At 62.1% G+C, this 16,311-nt stretch overlaps 1 protein-coding gene across 1 annotated transcript; it reads left to right on the plus strand.

Moving 5' to 3' along the window:
• Positions 1–1,712: 1,712 nt before the first annotated feature.
• On the plus strand, positions 1,713–15,951 carry GALNT6 (polypeptide N-acetylgalactosaminyltransferase 6; the record flags this gene model as incomplete). Its single annotated transcript, XM_082332367.1, has 11 exons — positions 1,713–1,780; positions 9,018–9,610; positions 10,468–10,640; positions 11,656–11,805; positions 11,896–12,130; positions 13,487–13,604; positions 13,712–13,912; positions 14,401–14,532; positions 15,323–15,424; positions 15,533–15,685; positions 15,838–15,951. Exons 2-11 carry the CDS (start codon positions 9,123–9,125, stop codon positions 15,949–15,951), a joined length of 1,866 nt encoding a protein of 621 aa, XP_082188493.1. The 5' UTR covers positions 1,713–1,780; positions 9,018–9,122.
• Between the last annotated feature and the right edge of the window lie 360 nt (positions 15,952–16,311).

Below are 16,311 nucleotides of genomic sequence, written 5' to 3' on the forward strand. Positions count from 1 at the left end.
GGAAGGACAGACAGACGGCGGAGCTGCGGGGAAAGGAGGCGAGCACAGGGGTGGGGAGCACACAAGGCTGCTGGTTTCACAGCACATGGCAGATGTTTCCCGAGCAGATCCCTCCTGACCACAGAAAACACCCTTTACGGTCGGGAGCAACGTGCAAAACCCTGCGGGAGTGACGTGACTGCTTGGGGGGGGCAGATGGATGGACCACGGCCGGGGGAGCGGGAGGGAGGTTTCTTGGAAAACCAGGCAGGCTGCTGGGGAGGGCGAGAACATTTCCCCGGGCGGTTTTCAGGCTGCAGAGGCTCCACCGCCACCCCAGCTTCCCAAAACCGCTCGAGGCAATGGGTACCATCTGCCCCACGCTCCTTCCCCCTCTCCTCGGGGGCAAGAGGTGTGAATAAGCAGCAGCACGCCCGCGGCGGTTTTAACATGACTCTAAGCAGACACACGCACACGTTACTCCGCGTTTGATGGCGAAGGCGAAGCCAAAAAGCCACGGCAGCCAGCACGGGTTGCAGAGCACGTTTCTGCCTTCAACCACCTTCACTTTCTGCAGCAAACTTCTTGCCAGCATCAGGACAAAGGTTCAAATTGCACTTGTCAGCCCGGATCTGCAATTTCAGTGCACCCTCCCCGGCCCCGCTGCTTACCGAGGACGGGTCCCTTCCTGGCAGTCAGCTTCTGGAGGAGCTTGCCCTGCTTGACGCACAGATCCTGCAGCCTGGCGACCTCCTCGCAGAGCTGGAGGAATGCTTCTTCCATCTCCATCGCGCCTGATCAGGAGAAAAGCAAGAGGAAATGACCGGCTGGGTGTTAGCCAAAGGCCGCGAGGAGCCGTCGAGGTTACCCTGAGCTGGTGGGATGGGGAGGACCGGGCTCGGTCATGCTGCAGGATCCCCGGAGATCCCACGTGCTCATGCGCGCCGGACTGCAAAAAAAAGAAGCACTCCCAGTTCTCTTAACATTTACACAGAAAAAAACTGAAAAGGGAAGTGATTCTGTCCAAGTCAGGGGATAACTGAACGGCCAAGCTGGGCTTTTCCACCCCTCGGCCCGCAGCTGCCGCGAGCTCAGCTCCAAACAACCAAAAAGTCCCATTTATTGAAAAATCTACCTGGAAAAAGTTGCATTTCCCATTCGCTTAGCACCAAGGGATTTAATTTTTTGTGCGGTGCTGTGAGAGCAAACAAACTCCCATCCACAAACCCAAACGGGGCGAAGCAGGGAGGCACAATTCCCCTTTCTTGAGATGCTCAGCCCTCAGCTGCCCCTTCTGCTCTCAAAAATACCCCGCAAATGAAAATCTAGCTCATACCCACACGGTATGTGTTAACCAAATATTGTTACTACGAAGAAAAATCCCTCTGCATTGTTTTCAACACATTTCTCCCTGCTTTAACAGCTGTATTGTGGATTAGACTTTCCCGTTTTACCATATTGCACCAATTATTACCAGTCTGAAAGATAATAAATAAAACCAAAGCTCGGTACAAATCTGCAAGCCATCTGCAAAGTACGTTTTAATTTGAAAGATTCGGGTAATCTCGATTAGCATAAATATGCAAATCGGCTTTGCTTCCTGTCATATTTTCCAGGTTCGCTGCTGCTCAGCGCTACAAATTTAAGCTCCGGCTCTGAAATTAGGGGCTCAGCTGATCGGTTTGATGGAGCCTCCTCTGACGCTTGGGGCGATGTGGATTCCCCGGTAGGGGCGAAGAGCAGAAATCCCGACCGGCCCAAAGGAGACGCACCCGGCGCAAGGAAAACTGCAGACAAAATGGTAAGGTTTGCTTCCAGGGCAGGTATTTCTGCGCTTCTCACACCACAAACAAGCCGTGATGGTATCTGCATCGCATTTTTGGCTGTTTGGGTCCCGTTGATTCTTAAAAACCAAGGATAAGTATTTTGCACCCTCCAAAGCAGCTAGCTCCACAGCTAACATATCAAATTAAAGATTAAGAGGATATATTTTGCCTGAGAGTTATATATAACTATGCCAATTAATTATTAAGAAGGGTGTGATTTGGAGCTGTCATTCCCAAGCAAGCCTGTATTGATTTTGTACGATCCCTGCTGGTTTTTTCAGTAGTTAACTGCTTCTTCATTTCCCCCAAATTACTTTTGTGACGCGAGGAGGACGGGGCACCGGGAGATTTTAATCTCCTGCGCAACCTGAAAAGCATTTCACAAATTGCAATTAAAGGCAGCAATCCGAGAACACAAAAGTCCTGGGGAAATCAGATGCTCAGCGTTCACCGAGCGACTCGGAGAGGCAGGACCTGCCTTCAGCCGCGTTCTCCCTCGGTGCCGGGGAACGGGGCTGGTTTAACGCAGCAAAAAGCCCGTCCCCACCCCGTCCCCCGCGCGACACAGCCCGGCGTGGACCCCGTAAAGCCAAAAAAGCTCCATTTTCCGCAGAAGCGCACTTACTCTGGCGGGGGACCCTCCTTCCCCCGGCCGGGCGGCCGCGGCGCGACATCAGGCTCGGCAAGTCGCAGCTGAAAAAAGTTCAGCGGCAGCAAACTTTGGGGTAGGGAATTTCCCCTTTAGTTTTTGTGCTAAGACCGAAACCTCTGCACGGTGGCGAGGCAGGAAACAAAGCGGCAGTGAATTACAGGCAACCGCTGTGCAAACCCAGCGTTTAAATTTAGCTCTGAAAAGCACAGGAGACGATTATGAAGGCCACAGGTGGCCTCATGGCGGGTGAGTGCTGGCTCCTCTCTGCGCCGCGCTGGGTGAGGCATGTGCCTTTTCTGTGACTCAGTTTCCCCCCACCTTTCTCTAGCGACTCGTTAGTGCTTTAACGTGGCGGCTGCTGCTGGGTATTTATGCAGCTGCTGGATATTTATGCGGCTGCAGTGCCCCGGAGCCCTGCCCAACTTATCCCCTATAAGGCAGCTAATATTCAAGCTAATATCCTGATAATCCAAATTAATACTCACTCTGCCTCGGGTCAAATCCCCCAAATCCTCCGTACAGCACAGGAGCCAAGGCAAAATCCTCAGCTGGGTGATTAAAACCCGCCCAGGGCTCATCCGTCTGGGATCTTGGAGAAGCCCCTGGGGTTTTCCCCGTCGCCCTCCCGCGTGTCTCGACCGCAGCCTCTCCTGGGGTGCACGGGGGGTTTGGGGGCTGCTCGTCCCCTTCCTCGCAAGCGTAGAAATCCCCTGCCAAAGGGCTCGTACCTGTCACATCGTCCCTGAAGGGGTTTTGAGCGGCTCTTTCACACCACCAATATCTCACCTGGCTTTTCCGGGGAGATTTTGTGCTGTGACTAACAGCTGCTGATCCTCAGGCCGAAGCGTCATGGAGATACCACCATCTAGTGTTAAACACGGGTCTTGAGGAGGCGGGAAACGGGGCGCTCGGAGCGGGGGGCTCGCCATTGGGGCTGCCGCCTCCTCGCACGCCGGAGGGGGGATCACGGCCCCGTCCCCAAGCGCGGGCTCGGGGTGCCGGTGGAGAGCAGCGAGCTGGTGCCGTCGGCAGGTCGCTGGGAAGATACAGACTGCTAAGGGATGACACAGAGGGATAGGAATAATTAGCAAGTTCCTGGGTTGATAGTCTATTTATAGCAACTGGTGTGCTCCCAAAAACTATTACCAGTGATTATTGCATCCTGGTAAAACTGACAGTAAATAAACGCCCAGCTGCGGTGAACCGCTGCCCTCGAGCTGGGAAGCTCGGGAGGCTCCGCAGCGCCCGCAGAATAATTAATAAATAAGAATAGTAACAACAAACGTGGCACGAAGCAAGGGACGAGCGTGGGTAGGAAGGGCGTTTGCACCGTGCCAGTGCCTCTCTCCCCGCCACCCAGCGGCTGGGCGGGACAGGACCTATAGCTCCTGGCAGCACCCCCAGTGCCAGGCCTTTACTGGTCCCCAGCACCCCTGGGGTCATGCCCCTATGGCCTCTATAGACGCCTGTGGCTCCCAGCACCCCCAGTGCCAGGCCCTTGTAGCCCCTATGGCCTCTATAGGCCCCTGTGGCTCCCAGCACCCCCAGTGCCAGGCCCCTGTGGCTCCCAGCACCCCCAGTACCAGGCCCCTCTAGCCCCTATGGCCTCTATAGGCCCCTATGGCTCCCAGCACCCCCAGTGCCAGGCCCCTGTGGCCCCTATGGCCTCTATAGGCCCCTGAGGCTCCCAGCACCCCCAGTGCCAGGCCCCTGTGGCCCCTATGGCCTCTATAGGCCCCTGTGGCTCCCAGCACCCCCAGTGCCAGGCCCCTGTGGCCCCTATGGCCTCTATAGGCCCCTGTGGCTCCCAGCACCCCCAGTGCCAGGCCCCTGTGGCCCCTATGGCCTCTATAGGCCCCTATGGCTCCCAGCACCCCCAGTGCCAGGCCCCTGTGGCCCCTATGGCCTCTATAGGCCCCTGAGGCTCCCAGCACCCCCAGTGCCAGGCCCCTGTGGCCCCTATGGCCTCTATAGGCACCTGTGGCTCCCAGCACCCCCAGTGCCAGGCCCCTGTGGCCCCTATGGCCTCTATAGGCCCCTGTGGCTCCCAGCACCCCCAGTGCCAGGCCCCTGTGGCTCCCAGCACCCCCAGTACCAGGCCCCTCTAGCCCCTATGGCCTCTATAGGCCCCTATGGCTCCCAGCACCCCCAGTGCCAGGCCCCTGTGGCCCCTATGGCCTCTATAGGCCCCTGAGGCTCCCAGCACCCCCAGTGCCAGGCCCCTGTGGCCCCTATGGCCTCTATAGGCCCCTGTGGCTCCCAGCACCCCCAGTGCCAGGCCCCTGTGGCCCCTATGGCCTCTATAGGCCCCTGAGGCTCCCAGCACCCCCAGTGCCAGGCCCCTGTGGCCCCTATGGCCTCTATAGGCCCCTGTGGCTCCCAGCACCCCCAGTGCCAGGCCCCTGTGGCCCCTATGGCCTCTATAGGCCCCTATGGCTCCCAGCACCCCCAGTGCCAGGCCCCTGTGGCCCCTATGGCCTCTATAGGCCCCTGAGGCTCCCAGCACCCCCAGTGCCAGGCCCCTGTGGCCCCTATGGCCTCTATAGGCACCTGTGGCTCCCAGCACCCCCAGTGCCAGGCCCCTGTGGCCCCTATGGCCTCTATAGGCCCCTATGGCTCCCAGCACCCCCAGTGCCAGGCCCCTGTGGCCCCTATGGCCTCTATAGGCCCCTGAGGCTCCCAGCACCCCCAGTGCCAGGCCGTTGTAGACCCTATGGCCTCTATAGGCCCCTGAGGCTCCCAGCACCTCCAGTACCAGGCCCCTATGGCCTCTATAGGCACCTGTGGCTCCCACCACCCCCAGTGCCAGGCCCCTGTGGCCCTTATGGCCTCTATAGGCCCCTATGGCTCCCACCACCCCCAGTACCAGGCCCCTCTAGCCCCTATGGCCTCTATAGGCCCCTGAGGCTCCCAGCACCCCCAGTGCCAGGCCCTTGTAGACCCTATGGCCTCTATAGGCCCCTATGGCTCCCAGCACCCCCAGTGCCAGGCACCTCTAGCCCCTATGGCCTCTATAGGCCCCTGAGGCTCCCAGCACCCCCAGTGCCAGGCCCCTGTGGCCCCTGTAGGCCCCTGTCACCCCCGGTGCCAGGCCCCTATGGCCCCTATCGGCCCCTGCCACTCACGGCACCCCCCGTCCCCAGCCCATACGGCCCCGACAGTCCCCCGTCCCCGCCGGTACCCCGCTGTCAGGCCGCCGTCGCCCCCGGGGGAGGCCGGCGCGGGTCCCGGCGGGCGGCGCTAGGACCGCGGCGGCACCGCCCCGTGCACCTGTACCCCGCGGCGGCGGCAGGTGGCGGCGGTGGCCCGGCCCCGCCCCGCCCCGCCCCGCCCCGCCCCTCCCGCGCGCCAGCCCCGCCCCGCCCCGCCCCGCCCCGCCGGGACGGCACCTGCGGCCGCGCGCGCCGCCGCGGAACCGGGTGAGCGCGGGGGGGGGGGGGGGAGGGGCTCCGGTCGCTCCGGTCCCGGTCCCGGTCCCGGTCCCGGTCCCGGTCCTGCTGCCGCTGCCGCTGCCGCGCCGGGGCACCGGGCGCGCCCGTGCGAACTGGGGAAGGGACCGGTCCGGAGCCCCCCCGCCCGGGGAAGGGGTGGCCGGTACGCAGCGCCTCCCTCCCGGGGGAAGGGGATCCGGGGGGGTCCCGGTGCGGAGCGCTCCTCTTGGGGGAAGCGGGGTGTGCGGGGGTCACCGGTGCGGAGTCTCATCCCCTCCCGGGGGAAAGGGGCCCGGGGGGTCCCGGTGCGGAGCCCGGTCCGGGGAAGGGGGGCCCGGGGGGTCACGGTGCGGAGCCCGGTCCGGGGAAGGGGGAGCCGGGGGGTCCCGGTGCGGAGCCCCCCGCCGGGGAAGGGGGAGCCGGGGGGTCCCGGTGCGGAGCCCCCCGCCGGGGAAGGGGGAACCGGGGGGTCCCGGTGCGGAGCCCGGTCCGGGGAAGGGGGAGCCGGGGGGTCCCGATGCGGAGCCCGGTCCGGGGATCCCGGTGCGGCCCCCCTCCATCGGGGGAAGGGGGACCCGGAGGGGGTCCCGGTGCAGAGCCCCCCCGCCGGGGAAGGGGGAACCGGGGGGTCCCGGTGCGGAGCCCGGTCCGGGGATGCCGATGCGGACCCCCCTTGGGGAAGGAGCCGGGGGTCCACGGATGGAGTCCCCCGGGGTAAAGGGGAGCCGGGGGTCCCGGTGTGGAGCCCCCCCCTCCCCGAGGGAAGGGTCTGGGCTCCCGGGATGGAGCCCCCCAGGGAAGGGGGGCCCGGGACAGAGCCCCCCGGGGCAGCCCAGCGGGTCCCCGGGGCCGCGTGGCTCCGTGCACCGCGGTGAGCAGGATCCGGCCCCCTTTTCCCCCCACGGGACACCCCAGCACCCAGCCCCGGCGGCGCAGAGCTGCCACCCAGCCCGTCTCCGGGATCCCGGCCCCCCAGCACCGGGAGCGGGTCCGGGACTCCCCGGGCTCACCCCAACCGGGGCGAGGCCAGCGGCTTGACGGCAGGAGCCCCGTGGGAGCCCCTGCTTCGTGCCGAGCAGCACCCACCTTCCCCTCGCACCCCCGGCATTACCGGCTCCTAAAGCCGCAGCTGTGCCGAGGAGCCAAACCTCACCACCAGCGCCGAGCGTTTTTTGGCACTGCTGGTAACGAAACCGCCTTTCCCCCGTCCCGGCCGGCGCCGGGGATGCGGGGTGGTGCAGGATTGCACCCCGCATCCCGCTGTTGGCTTTTTGCAATCCCAGCCGCTTCCGCCGTTGCAATCGTGGCCGCCGGCTCGCTGCCACGTGGAGCACGCGGCCACGTTGACCGCAGCCGCCCTGTTTGCTCACGGCATCGTGTAGGTGTTGATTTGCTTTTATTTTATTTATTTTCCTTTTTTTTTTCCTTTTCCCCCCTCTGCCAGGGGAGCGTCTCTCGATTGCCGCCTCTCCCTGCGATTCCTCCCTCCGGTGCCTCGGAGGATGCTCCGCCTGCCACCAAATTCCCACCAAAACCCTTTTTTCCCCTTTTCCGAACCCGATGGGCTCCACTGGATGATTTTGGCCTTGGTTTTCCTGGGTGCAGGGCGAGCCCCAGCCCAACGTGGGATTTTCGGGATGAGACGGAGCAGCATCAGCCCGCGGGTTTGCAGGGCTGGCAGCGGAGAGTACAAGCGCGCCAGGAGCTCGCGCCGCAGCTCGTTGCAAAATCCACCCCGGCGCTTTTTGGGGGGGATTTTGGGGGGCTTGGGCCCTTTTTGGGAAGGGATTGGGCTTGGAGCCCCCTCGGGAGCTGCAGCGGCGCTCGTGCACAAACCCGTGCCCTCTCCCGTGTGCCCGAGTGCCGCCCCGGGGTTCGTTAGCATCGCACAGCTAACGAGCGCGCTTCGTTAACTTGGTCGCAGCAACGTGGCAGGAAGGAGGCTCTCGGAGAGATATGGAGATAGTGGAATCGGGGTTTTCCTCCCCAAAACGCGTTGCTCTTCGCCACTCGCCTCCTTGCACGGCAGCAGCTTGCACCGTGCGACGAAAGCATCGGGGCTCAGGGCCGCGAGTGGGGTGGGAGCATCTTTCCGCAGATACGAGCAGAAATTGAGGGGGATTTTTTTTATTTTCCTTAATTCTGCTTTTTTTTTTTTTCCCCCCTCCATGGGGTCGGTGCCGCCCGGTCCCGCCATGGCTCGCGGACGGGCGCCCTTGGCAGTGAAGCGTGGTCCAGCCGCTGGCTTTGATCCCCGCGGCGCTGAAAGCGGTGACCCCGGGGACCGCCTCGTCCCTCCTCCTTTACGAGCCAAAGCTTCCTCGCCCTTGAAGTTGCTGGCAGGTGCCCTTCTCCGCTCTGGGGCCGCACCATTTCCAAGGCAATAAAAAGAAAAGGAAAAAAGAAATAAAGGAGGCGGGGGGGACCCCGAAGTGGAGGAGGAGGAGGAGGAGGAGATGCCGGTGAATGGCTCCCGCAGAGCTTGTCCATGCTCCGACGGCAGCGGCTCACAAAGAGCAGCCGCGGGAGGTTTGCTCGCGGTGGGAAAGCTCGACCGGTCACGGTGCTTTCGCCGGGTCCCGGCGGAGGCTTTGCAGCTGGTGCTGAGCTCTCGGCGGCCGCCGCACTGGGCAGGGCACCGGACACCGAATCTGCCGCTCCAGTTCAGCCGAAACCAAAGCGCCGCGGGGTCTTGCGCCTGTTTTCCTTCCCAGTGACGCTGCAGGCAGGAAAAATACTTGGGGAAAAGCGTTTTCCACGCAGCCAAAAATATTTTGGCAAATTTTGCAGCTTTATTTTAGCTTCGTTACGCCGCTCTCGGCGTGGGGAGGTTGCGGCGGGGATGCTGCAGCCGCTGGCTCGGTCGCAGGAGAAGCTGCTGGGGACGTCCCGCGCTTGCGGTGGCTGGATCCAGCGCGTCCCGCAGAATCTTTCGAACGCCGCTTTTTCCTGGTGTTTTATTTTCAGTGTGGATTTATGGGCTGCGGGGGAGAGGATTGCAGGGGTCTCTCTTGCTCCGGAGCAGGGAATGTATTAATATCTAATTAATGTTATATTAATATCAAGGGGATGCACCCGAAATGCATCTGGTCTGTGAATTAACCTGCGGGTGTTTCTCCTTCTCCCCAGGCTGGTGGAGCAGAACAGGTCATCATGAAGCACCCTGAGACCCCCCGTCCCTGAAACGCCCATCGCCGCAGGCAGGACCCTCCAGAAACCACCCGGGAAAAAAAAATGAGGCTCTTCCGGAGACGCTACAGCCCCTTGAAGGTGGCTTTGGCGGGCGCCGTCTTCGTCATCTTCCTCTTCATCCTGCAGAAGGACGTGGGGAACAAGGACCCGAGCGAGGAACCCTGGTTGAAGAACATCGTCCAGGGGAAGGACCAAGTCCTCGACCTGATGCTGGGGGCGGTCAACAACATCCGAGACTCGATGCCGAAGCTGCAGATCGGCGCTCCGGTTCGGCAGGAGGAACCGCTGCCCGACGCTCGCTCCTGCCTGCCCGGCGTCTACACGGCGGCGGAGCTTCGGCCGCTGATGGAGAGACCCCCCCAAGACCCCGCCAGCCCCGGAGCCGATGGCAAAGCCTTCAAGAAGGATCGATGGACACCGGAGGAGACGAAGGAGAAGGAGCGAGGTTACGAGAAGCATTGCTTCAACGCCTTCGCCAGCGACCGCATCTCCCTCCAGCGAGCGCTGGGACCCGACAGCCGCCCGCCGGAGTAAGAGCCGTCGCCCAAAGGGCCCCGCGGGTCCGCTCGCTCCCTCGGCGGGGAAGTTTAAGGGGAAATAGAAGCGGATTGGGGTCGGGATGTCACCGAGCATTGGCAGGGCATCAAACAGAGGCAGGGCTGAAAAAATACATATAACTCTTATTATTTCTTTCACTAATTTTTGTCCCCTTGGGGTTGGTTTTTAACCGCAATGGGCAAAAGCCAGCGGCAGCTCTTTTTGTCTCCGCGTACCTGCTCGCGGCCGGGTGGCTCCAGCATCTCCCCCCCCCTTTCCCTTCCCTCCCTCTTTTATTTCAGCCGGTTCCAGTAATCGGACTTTTTCTTTTCTTAGCCGAGTGGAACAGCCTCAGACCCCGCTGGGGTGGGGGGGGGCGAAGGAAGCGGCATAAACTCGAGAGGTTTCCTCGCCTGCCCTCCGGCCACGGGCTGCCGGATTAAAGCACGGCCCCCCTAAGCCCTGCCTGCTCGGGGACGGGGAGGGTGGGCTCGGGAAGGCACGGGGGGGATTTTGGGGTGGAAAAAAAGGTTTGAATAGGAGGTAGAAGCCCAGCCCCGGCGTGGAAACCGCCCCCCCCCCCCGCGCCGGCAGGCGATTATCCGTGCTTAGCAGGTGTAGCGGTGACAATGGGGGGGACACCGGGGCCGGGCGGGCGGCAGGAATGCGATTCACTCGGCCGGCGGCGGGGGGAGAGGTAGAAATCAATTGAAATCAAAGCGGCGACGAGCTGAGGGCCGCCGGGGCTGGGAGCCGCTCTCCTGCCGTGGGGTTTGGGGGGGGATGAGGGGTGTTTTGTTTCTGTCGTGTCCCCCCATCTTGCTTAGACCACTGCTTTTCTCTCTCGGAGGTGTATCGACCAGAAATTCAAGCGGTGCCCTCCCCTGCCCACCACCAGCGTCGTCATCGTCTTCCATAACGAGGCTTGGTCGACGCTGCTGCGGACGGTGTACAGCGTCCTGCACACCTCCCCGGCCCTCCTGCTGAAGGAGATCATCTTGGTGGACGATGCCAGCACGGACGGTGGGTGGGAGCCCGTGGCGGGACGCGGGAGCCCGTGGCGGGACGCGGGAGCCGTGGCGGGACGCGGGAGCCGGTGGGATGCAGGGGGATGCCAAGCATCCTTCCGTCCCCGGGAGCAGTGGTTCTGAGCCACTCGGAGGAGAAGCGGTCTCCGAGCGGCCCGGGATGCACCCGACAGCTCTTCCACGTTGTTTCACATCCAGCCGGGAGCGCCGTCGGGGTTTTTCCCTTTTCCGGCACCGCTGTTAACCCAGCCCTGGAGAAAACCTGGGCGTTCCTCCCGCATCCTGCAAGCACCTCGTCCGCCAGCTGCCTTGCCCGCCAGGCTGCAACCCTCATTAGCTACACCCAGAGCAAATTAACGATGCGGTTCAGCGTCGGGGCGCTGGAGAGGAGCGGACTTTGCCCTCACCCCAGAGATAAACGCTCCCTTTCTGCCCGCGGCGTCTCCACGTGCTCCCAAGGAGCAGAAGGCTCGGGGCGGTGCGGGGTTTATTGCCTGTGAGCTTGGCTCCCGCTGCGGTGGGGACGTGGGTCGGACGCTCGTGAGACTTAGGGTCCCTTCCCAGGTTGGGTCTCTGGATGTCCCGGCTCTCGCTTGGCCGTTCCCAGCTTTTGGCTTGGCTGCATCTGCCAAGGAAGGAGAGAAATCCCAGTTTCCCTGGGTGACACCTTGTCTGCTGTCCCTTCCCTTGGTGACAGCTCGTCCGCTCGGTCCCGGTGGCCCTTTAGCTGCAGGGCGTGAGACTTTCTCACCCCGTCGTTCCTCTAATCCCTCTTTGGTGGGGGATTAGATGGGGCGGGTGGCCGGCTCCTTTGCAAAACCCACTTTCTTTAGCCAAAGCCACTTTGGGATTTTGGGGAAAGGAGGCTCCATGTGTCCCCGGCTCCGAACCCGGGCGCGGGCTCTGAGTGGGAGCTCCTGCGCGGGGCTGGGATGGGGGCAGCAGGGTGGGATGCAGGGACCGGCATCTCCGCGCTCCGACGGAGCCGGTTGCTCTTTTCCCCTGCCCAGACTACCTGAAGGACGAGCTGGATCGCTACGTGGAGCAGCTCCAGATCGTGCGAGTCGTGCGGCAGGAGGAGAGGAAAGGGCTGATCACGGCACGGCTGCTGGGGGCCAGCGTGGCCAGCGGGGAGGTCCTGACCTTCCTGGATGCCCACTGTGAGTAGCCACCACCTCCCGGGGGTCCCCAGGGAGCCGCGGGGGGTGAAGTTGTCACCCCTCAATGGCCAACCCTTCCCCGTGTCCCAGGCGAGTGTTTTCACGGCTGGCTGGAGCCCCTCTTATCCCGCATCGCCGAAGAGCCCACGGCCGTCGTAAGCCCCGACATCGCCACCATCGATCTCAACACCTTCGAGTTCTCCAAGCCGGTCCAGAGCGGCAAACAGCACAGCCGCGGCAACTTCGACTGGAGCCTGACTTTCGGCTGGGAGGCCGTGCCGGTCCGGGAGAGGCAGCGGAGGAAGGACGAGACCTTCCCCATCAAGTAAGCCATGGCAGGGGGGGATTTTTATCCGCTTTGGAGCCGGTGTGATGGTAGCAAAGGTTGGATGAGCCCTGGGAACGCCGCGTCTGGACCCGAAGGCTGCAAAATGAAGCGGCTGAGCGCGCGTGGCTGCTGCGGGGTGCTTAGGGAGGAACACCCCGGGGTGGCAAAGAGCTGGGTGCCCTCTGCCAGGAAACCGCCCCTTCCTCCAGTTGTTTTTGTTCCTTTTTCCAACAAATTGGGGTTTTCCCTGGTGGTTTTGGTGCCTCTGGGCGGGCGATGCTGTCCCTTCCCAGCGGAGCTTCCCCCGTGGGATGCTTGGCTTGGGGGATCTCGGGTGGTTTGTGCCCGGGAGAGGATGCCCAGGCGCGGTCAGAGCCGTGGGGCTGGCGGAGGAGAAACCTCCCCTGGGGTCTGGCGAACGTGGAGCCATAAAGGACCTTTTGCCAAAACACCCTTGAACTGCCCCCAGCCATCTCGCTGCTCCTGGAAGGTCTCTCGTTCAGGGCTTCATGGCTGTCGTGTATCTTCTCGCTCCTGGGTACCCAGCTACCTGGGCACAGCGTGGGCACCTGCGCTGACACAGCAGCAAGAATACGTCACCTGCGGATCGGACTGCACCAAAACCCTGATTTTTACCCCCTCCTTTTCATGCAGAGAAACCCTGAATGGGTTTTCCTGCTGCACTTCTCCGTCGGTGCCCCACGATAAGCCGGGTGCTCCCACCGGGAGACACCAGACACCCCGCCTGGCCCCGGCCGCGTCCCGTCCCCCGGCCGGCGGCAGGGCTGGCTTTGTGCAGAGGTCACCCGGGAGACGTCCCCGTCCCAATAAAGGTCCCTTTTACCGCGAGCCGGCAGTTTGGCTCCCGGCGGCGTCTCATCTCCGCTCGGCAGGAACACAGCAGCTCAGCGAATCCTTTTTTTTTTTTTTTTTTTTTTTTATTTTTCCTGAATAAAAGCAAGTTTCTGTTCCAGCCTCTTCTAAAGATCAGATGGAAAAGATTAGAGAAGCCGGAGGAGTGAATGGGGCGCCGGCCGCTGAGCTCTAATCTCCCCCCTTCTTTTCGGCGATAGGTTTTCGGTAACAATATCCCCCTTTCGCTTTGAGTCAAGAGCTGGCGGCGAGGCCCCTCGGTGTCACGCTGCCACCTCCGTCCCCTCCTGGCAGCCGGGTCCGGCCCCTCCGCCAAAGCCACCGCATCTGGGGCACAGCTGGATGGGGCAGGAATGCGGGGGGACACAGCTGCAAAGCGCTCACACCCACCGCGAGGGCCATGACGTCCCCAAAACTCCGACTTCTGCTTTTCTATTTTTATTATAACCCTATTTTGCCCCACTTCTCCCTCCCCCGTAGGTCCCCGACCTTCGCCGGTGGCCTCTTTGCCATCTCCAGGTCCTACTTCGAGCACATCGGCTCCTACGACGATCAGATGGAGATCTGGGGGGGCGAGAACGTGGAAATGTCCTTCAGGGTAAGGATGGGGCGATGCCATCTTCAACGGGCGTCTTCAGGGATGCTCCTTGTCGGGGGGCACGGAGGGGTTGGACCCCCCTCGTCTCAGGCCTTGCCTCCCCGTAGGTCTGGCAGTGCGGAGGTCAAGTCGAGATCATCCCTTGCTCCGTCGTGGGTCACGTCTTCCGCTCCAAGAGCCCCCACACCTTCCCCAAGGGCACCCAGGTCATCTCCAGGAACCAGGTCCGCCTGGCCGAGGTCTGGATGGACGACTACAAGGAGATCTTCTACAGGAGGAACCAGCAAGCTGCGCAGATGGCCAGAGAGGTACCGGCCACGCCGGCGGGCTTCGAGCTCTCCCGGGGGGTGCGGGTCCTGCTGGGAGCTCAAGCCTGAGCAGAGGGAGGAGGTGGGCTCAGCCTGGAGGTGGGAAAGCAAAGGCAGGTGGAAAGATGTAGCCAAAAAGCTATTTTTTAATTTTTCTATTTGGCCATAATGTTTTCTAGTAGAAAAACATTGGGTTTGGGTTTTTTTTAAATGTTTTGGTTTTTTATTTTTTACAACACCAAAAAGTTGTGCTGTGATGCCAAAATGGCCCAGCCCCCTCGGTAAGCGGCCAGAGCCAGAGGGTACCTGCCAGGGACGGGGGATGTCCTGCGAGACCCCACCACTGGTCCCGGTCACGCCGTGACGGACGATGGCAAAGCCAAGAGGACCCCTCAGCTCTGAGCCCCGGCTCGGGTGGGGTTTTCTTTTTTGGTTTTTTTTCCTTGCTCGGAGGTCAGTTTAATTTTCTCACGTGACTTTGTCGATAGAAGACGTATGGTGACATTACAGACCGGCGCAAGCTGAGGGAGCAGCTCCACTGCAAGAACTTCACCTGGTACCTCCAGACCGTCTACCCGGAGATGTTCGTCCCCGACCTGACTCCAACTTTTTACGGAGCGGTAAGTACGGGGGTGCCTGGATCGTCCCGCCGGCCTCAGTCCTTGGCTAGAAATAGCCCCAGCGGTGAAGTCCCCAAAAGGCTGGGTTTGGGGGTTTTGCATTTAAACCGGGGTGCTGGAGGGTTTTGGTGCAGCCGCATCTGTCACCACGTCCGTCACCGGCTGGCTGGGCAGGTTCGGGCTCTGGCTGACAGCAAAAGAGCTGGAATCCGGCAGAGCTGGTTTGGGGCGAGTTACGGGGTGGGGGACCCGCGGGGACGTGGCGTTGGGTTAAATCGGGAGGAAGAGCGGAAAGCTTGCACGAGGAGCACCTTGCCGGCATGGGCATGCACAGGGTGGACCTGAAAAACCGAGCTGGGGCCGGGCAGGGTGTGGAGCACCGGCTCCATCCCTGAGGCTGGCGCTGCCAAAAAAAGCCCCTTTCCTCTGAGCCGGGTGTTGGGGTCTGGGTCCGACCCTCCTCCACCGGGGCGATGTGAAAGCGGCCGTTGGATGCGGCGAGGGCCAGGCAGCGGCTCCCGTCCGGGTTTTAATTCACCTTTTAATTCACAAAAAGCCGTGTCGCGGGCAGCTCGCACCCTTGACTCGGTGGGACGGAGGCGTTGCTGTGGGCGTTCCTCACATCCTGGAAAGGACGAGGGACCCGGACACGGTGCCTGGTGTTGGGATGGTGTTTGCACAGCGATAATTGTGCCCTGCAAAGCCCCGACCCCAGGTGGGTCCGTGCCCCGGGACCTCAGAGCCCAGCTCAACCCCCTGCCCCTTTTTTTTTTTTCCCCTCTCCCTGCAGATAAAAAACGAGGGGACCAAGAGCTGCCTGGACGTCGGTGAGAACAACCACGGTGGGAAACCGCTCATCATGTACCCCTGCCACGGGATGGGGGGCAACCAGGTGAGCACCCATCGACCCCCGGCATTTCCCCCTCCTGCACCCCCCTGTTTTTCCCCACTTTCTCGGGGCGCAGCAGCGTGACGTCCCCTCTCTGCGCTTGCCCCCCAGTATTTTGAGTACACAAGCCAGTGGGAGCTGCGGCACAACATCGGGAAGGAGCTCTGCCTGCGGGAGGGCTCGGGCTTGGCCGAGCTGGGTGACTGCCAGTACCGAGGGAAGCCCGGCCGGGTGCCAGCCAGCGAGCAGTGGGACCTGGTGCAGGTGAGGAGACGCCTCTCCATCCCGGGAATCACCCAAGGGGATGGTGGCATCATCCCCGCCACCACGATGCTTCTCTGCTGCTTCCCCTCGGTCGCATCCTTTCTTCATCCCACCACCATCGCTGAGCTGGTGCCGTCTTTATTTTTCGGTAGGACCGGCTGATTAAAAACCTGGCCTCCGGTACGTGCTTGACGGCCCGAGGGAAGCACCCGGCGATGGTTCCCTGCGACCCAGCGGACCCCCACCAGCTCTGGTCCTTCACCTAGGCGGGGAGCAGAGCGGCCCGAGCCTCCGGCCATCCCCAACCGCGCTCAGGAAACCAGAATCCAAACAAACTTCGCCTTTTTTTTTTTAATTTAAGAAGCGAAAGCCTTTAATATGCTGCATTTCACGGTTGCCTTGAACTCAGTCCCGTGCCTTTGGAGCGGGGAACGCCGGAGAGCCGAGCTCGGCCGGCGGTACCCCACGGAGCCCAAAACCCGGAGGCGGCAGGGATGCCTGAGGCTGCTCTTCGGTACCCGGCTGCTGCTCATCCTTCCCCTCCCCGGCTCCAGCCAGAGACTCGGAAATTCAGATCGGGCGTTAACACCGCGGCCGTGCCGCCCTGCACGTGAAAGCTGGGTGGG

This window comes from Platalea leucorodia (assembly GCF_965183815.1).
Source record: "Platalea leucorodia genome assembly, chromosome: 23".
Taxonomy (NCBI): Eukaryota; Metazoa; Chordata; class Aves; order Pelecaniformes; family Threskiornithidae; genus Platalea; species Platalea leucorodia.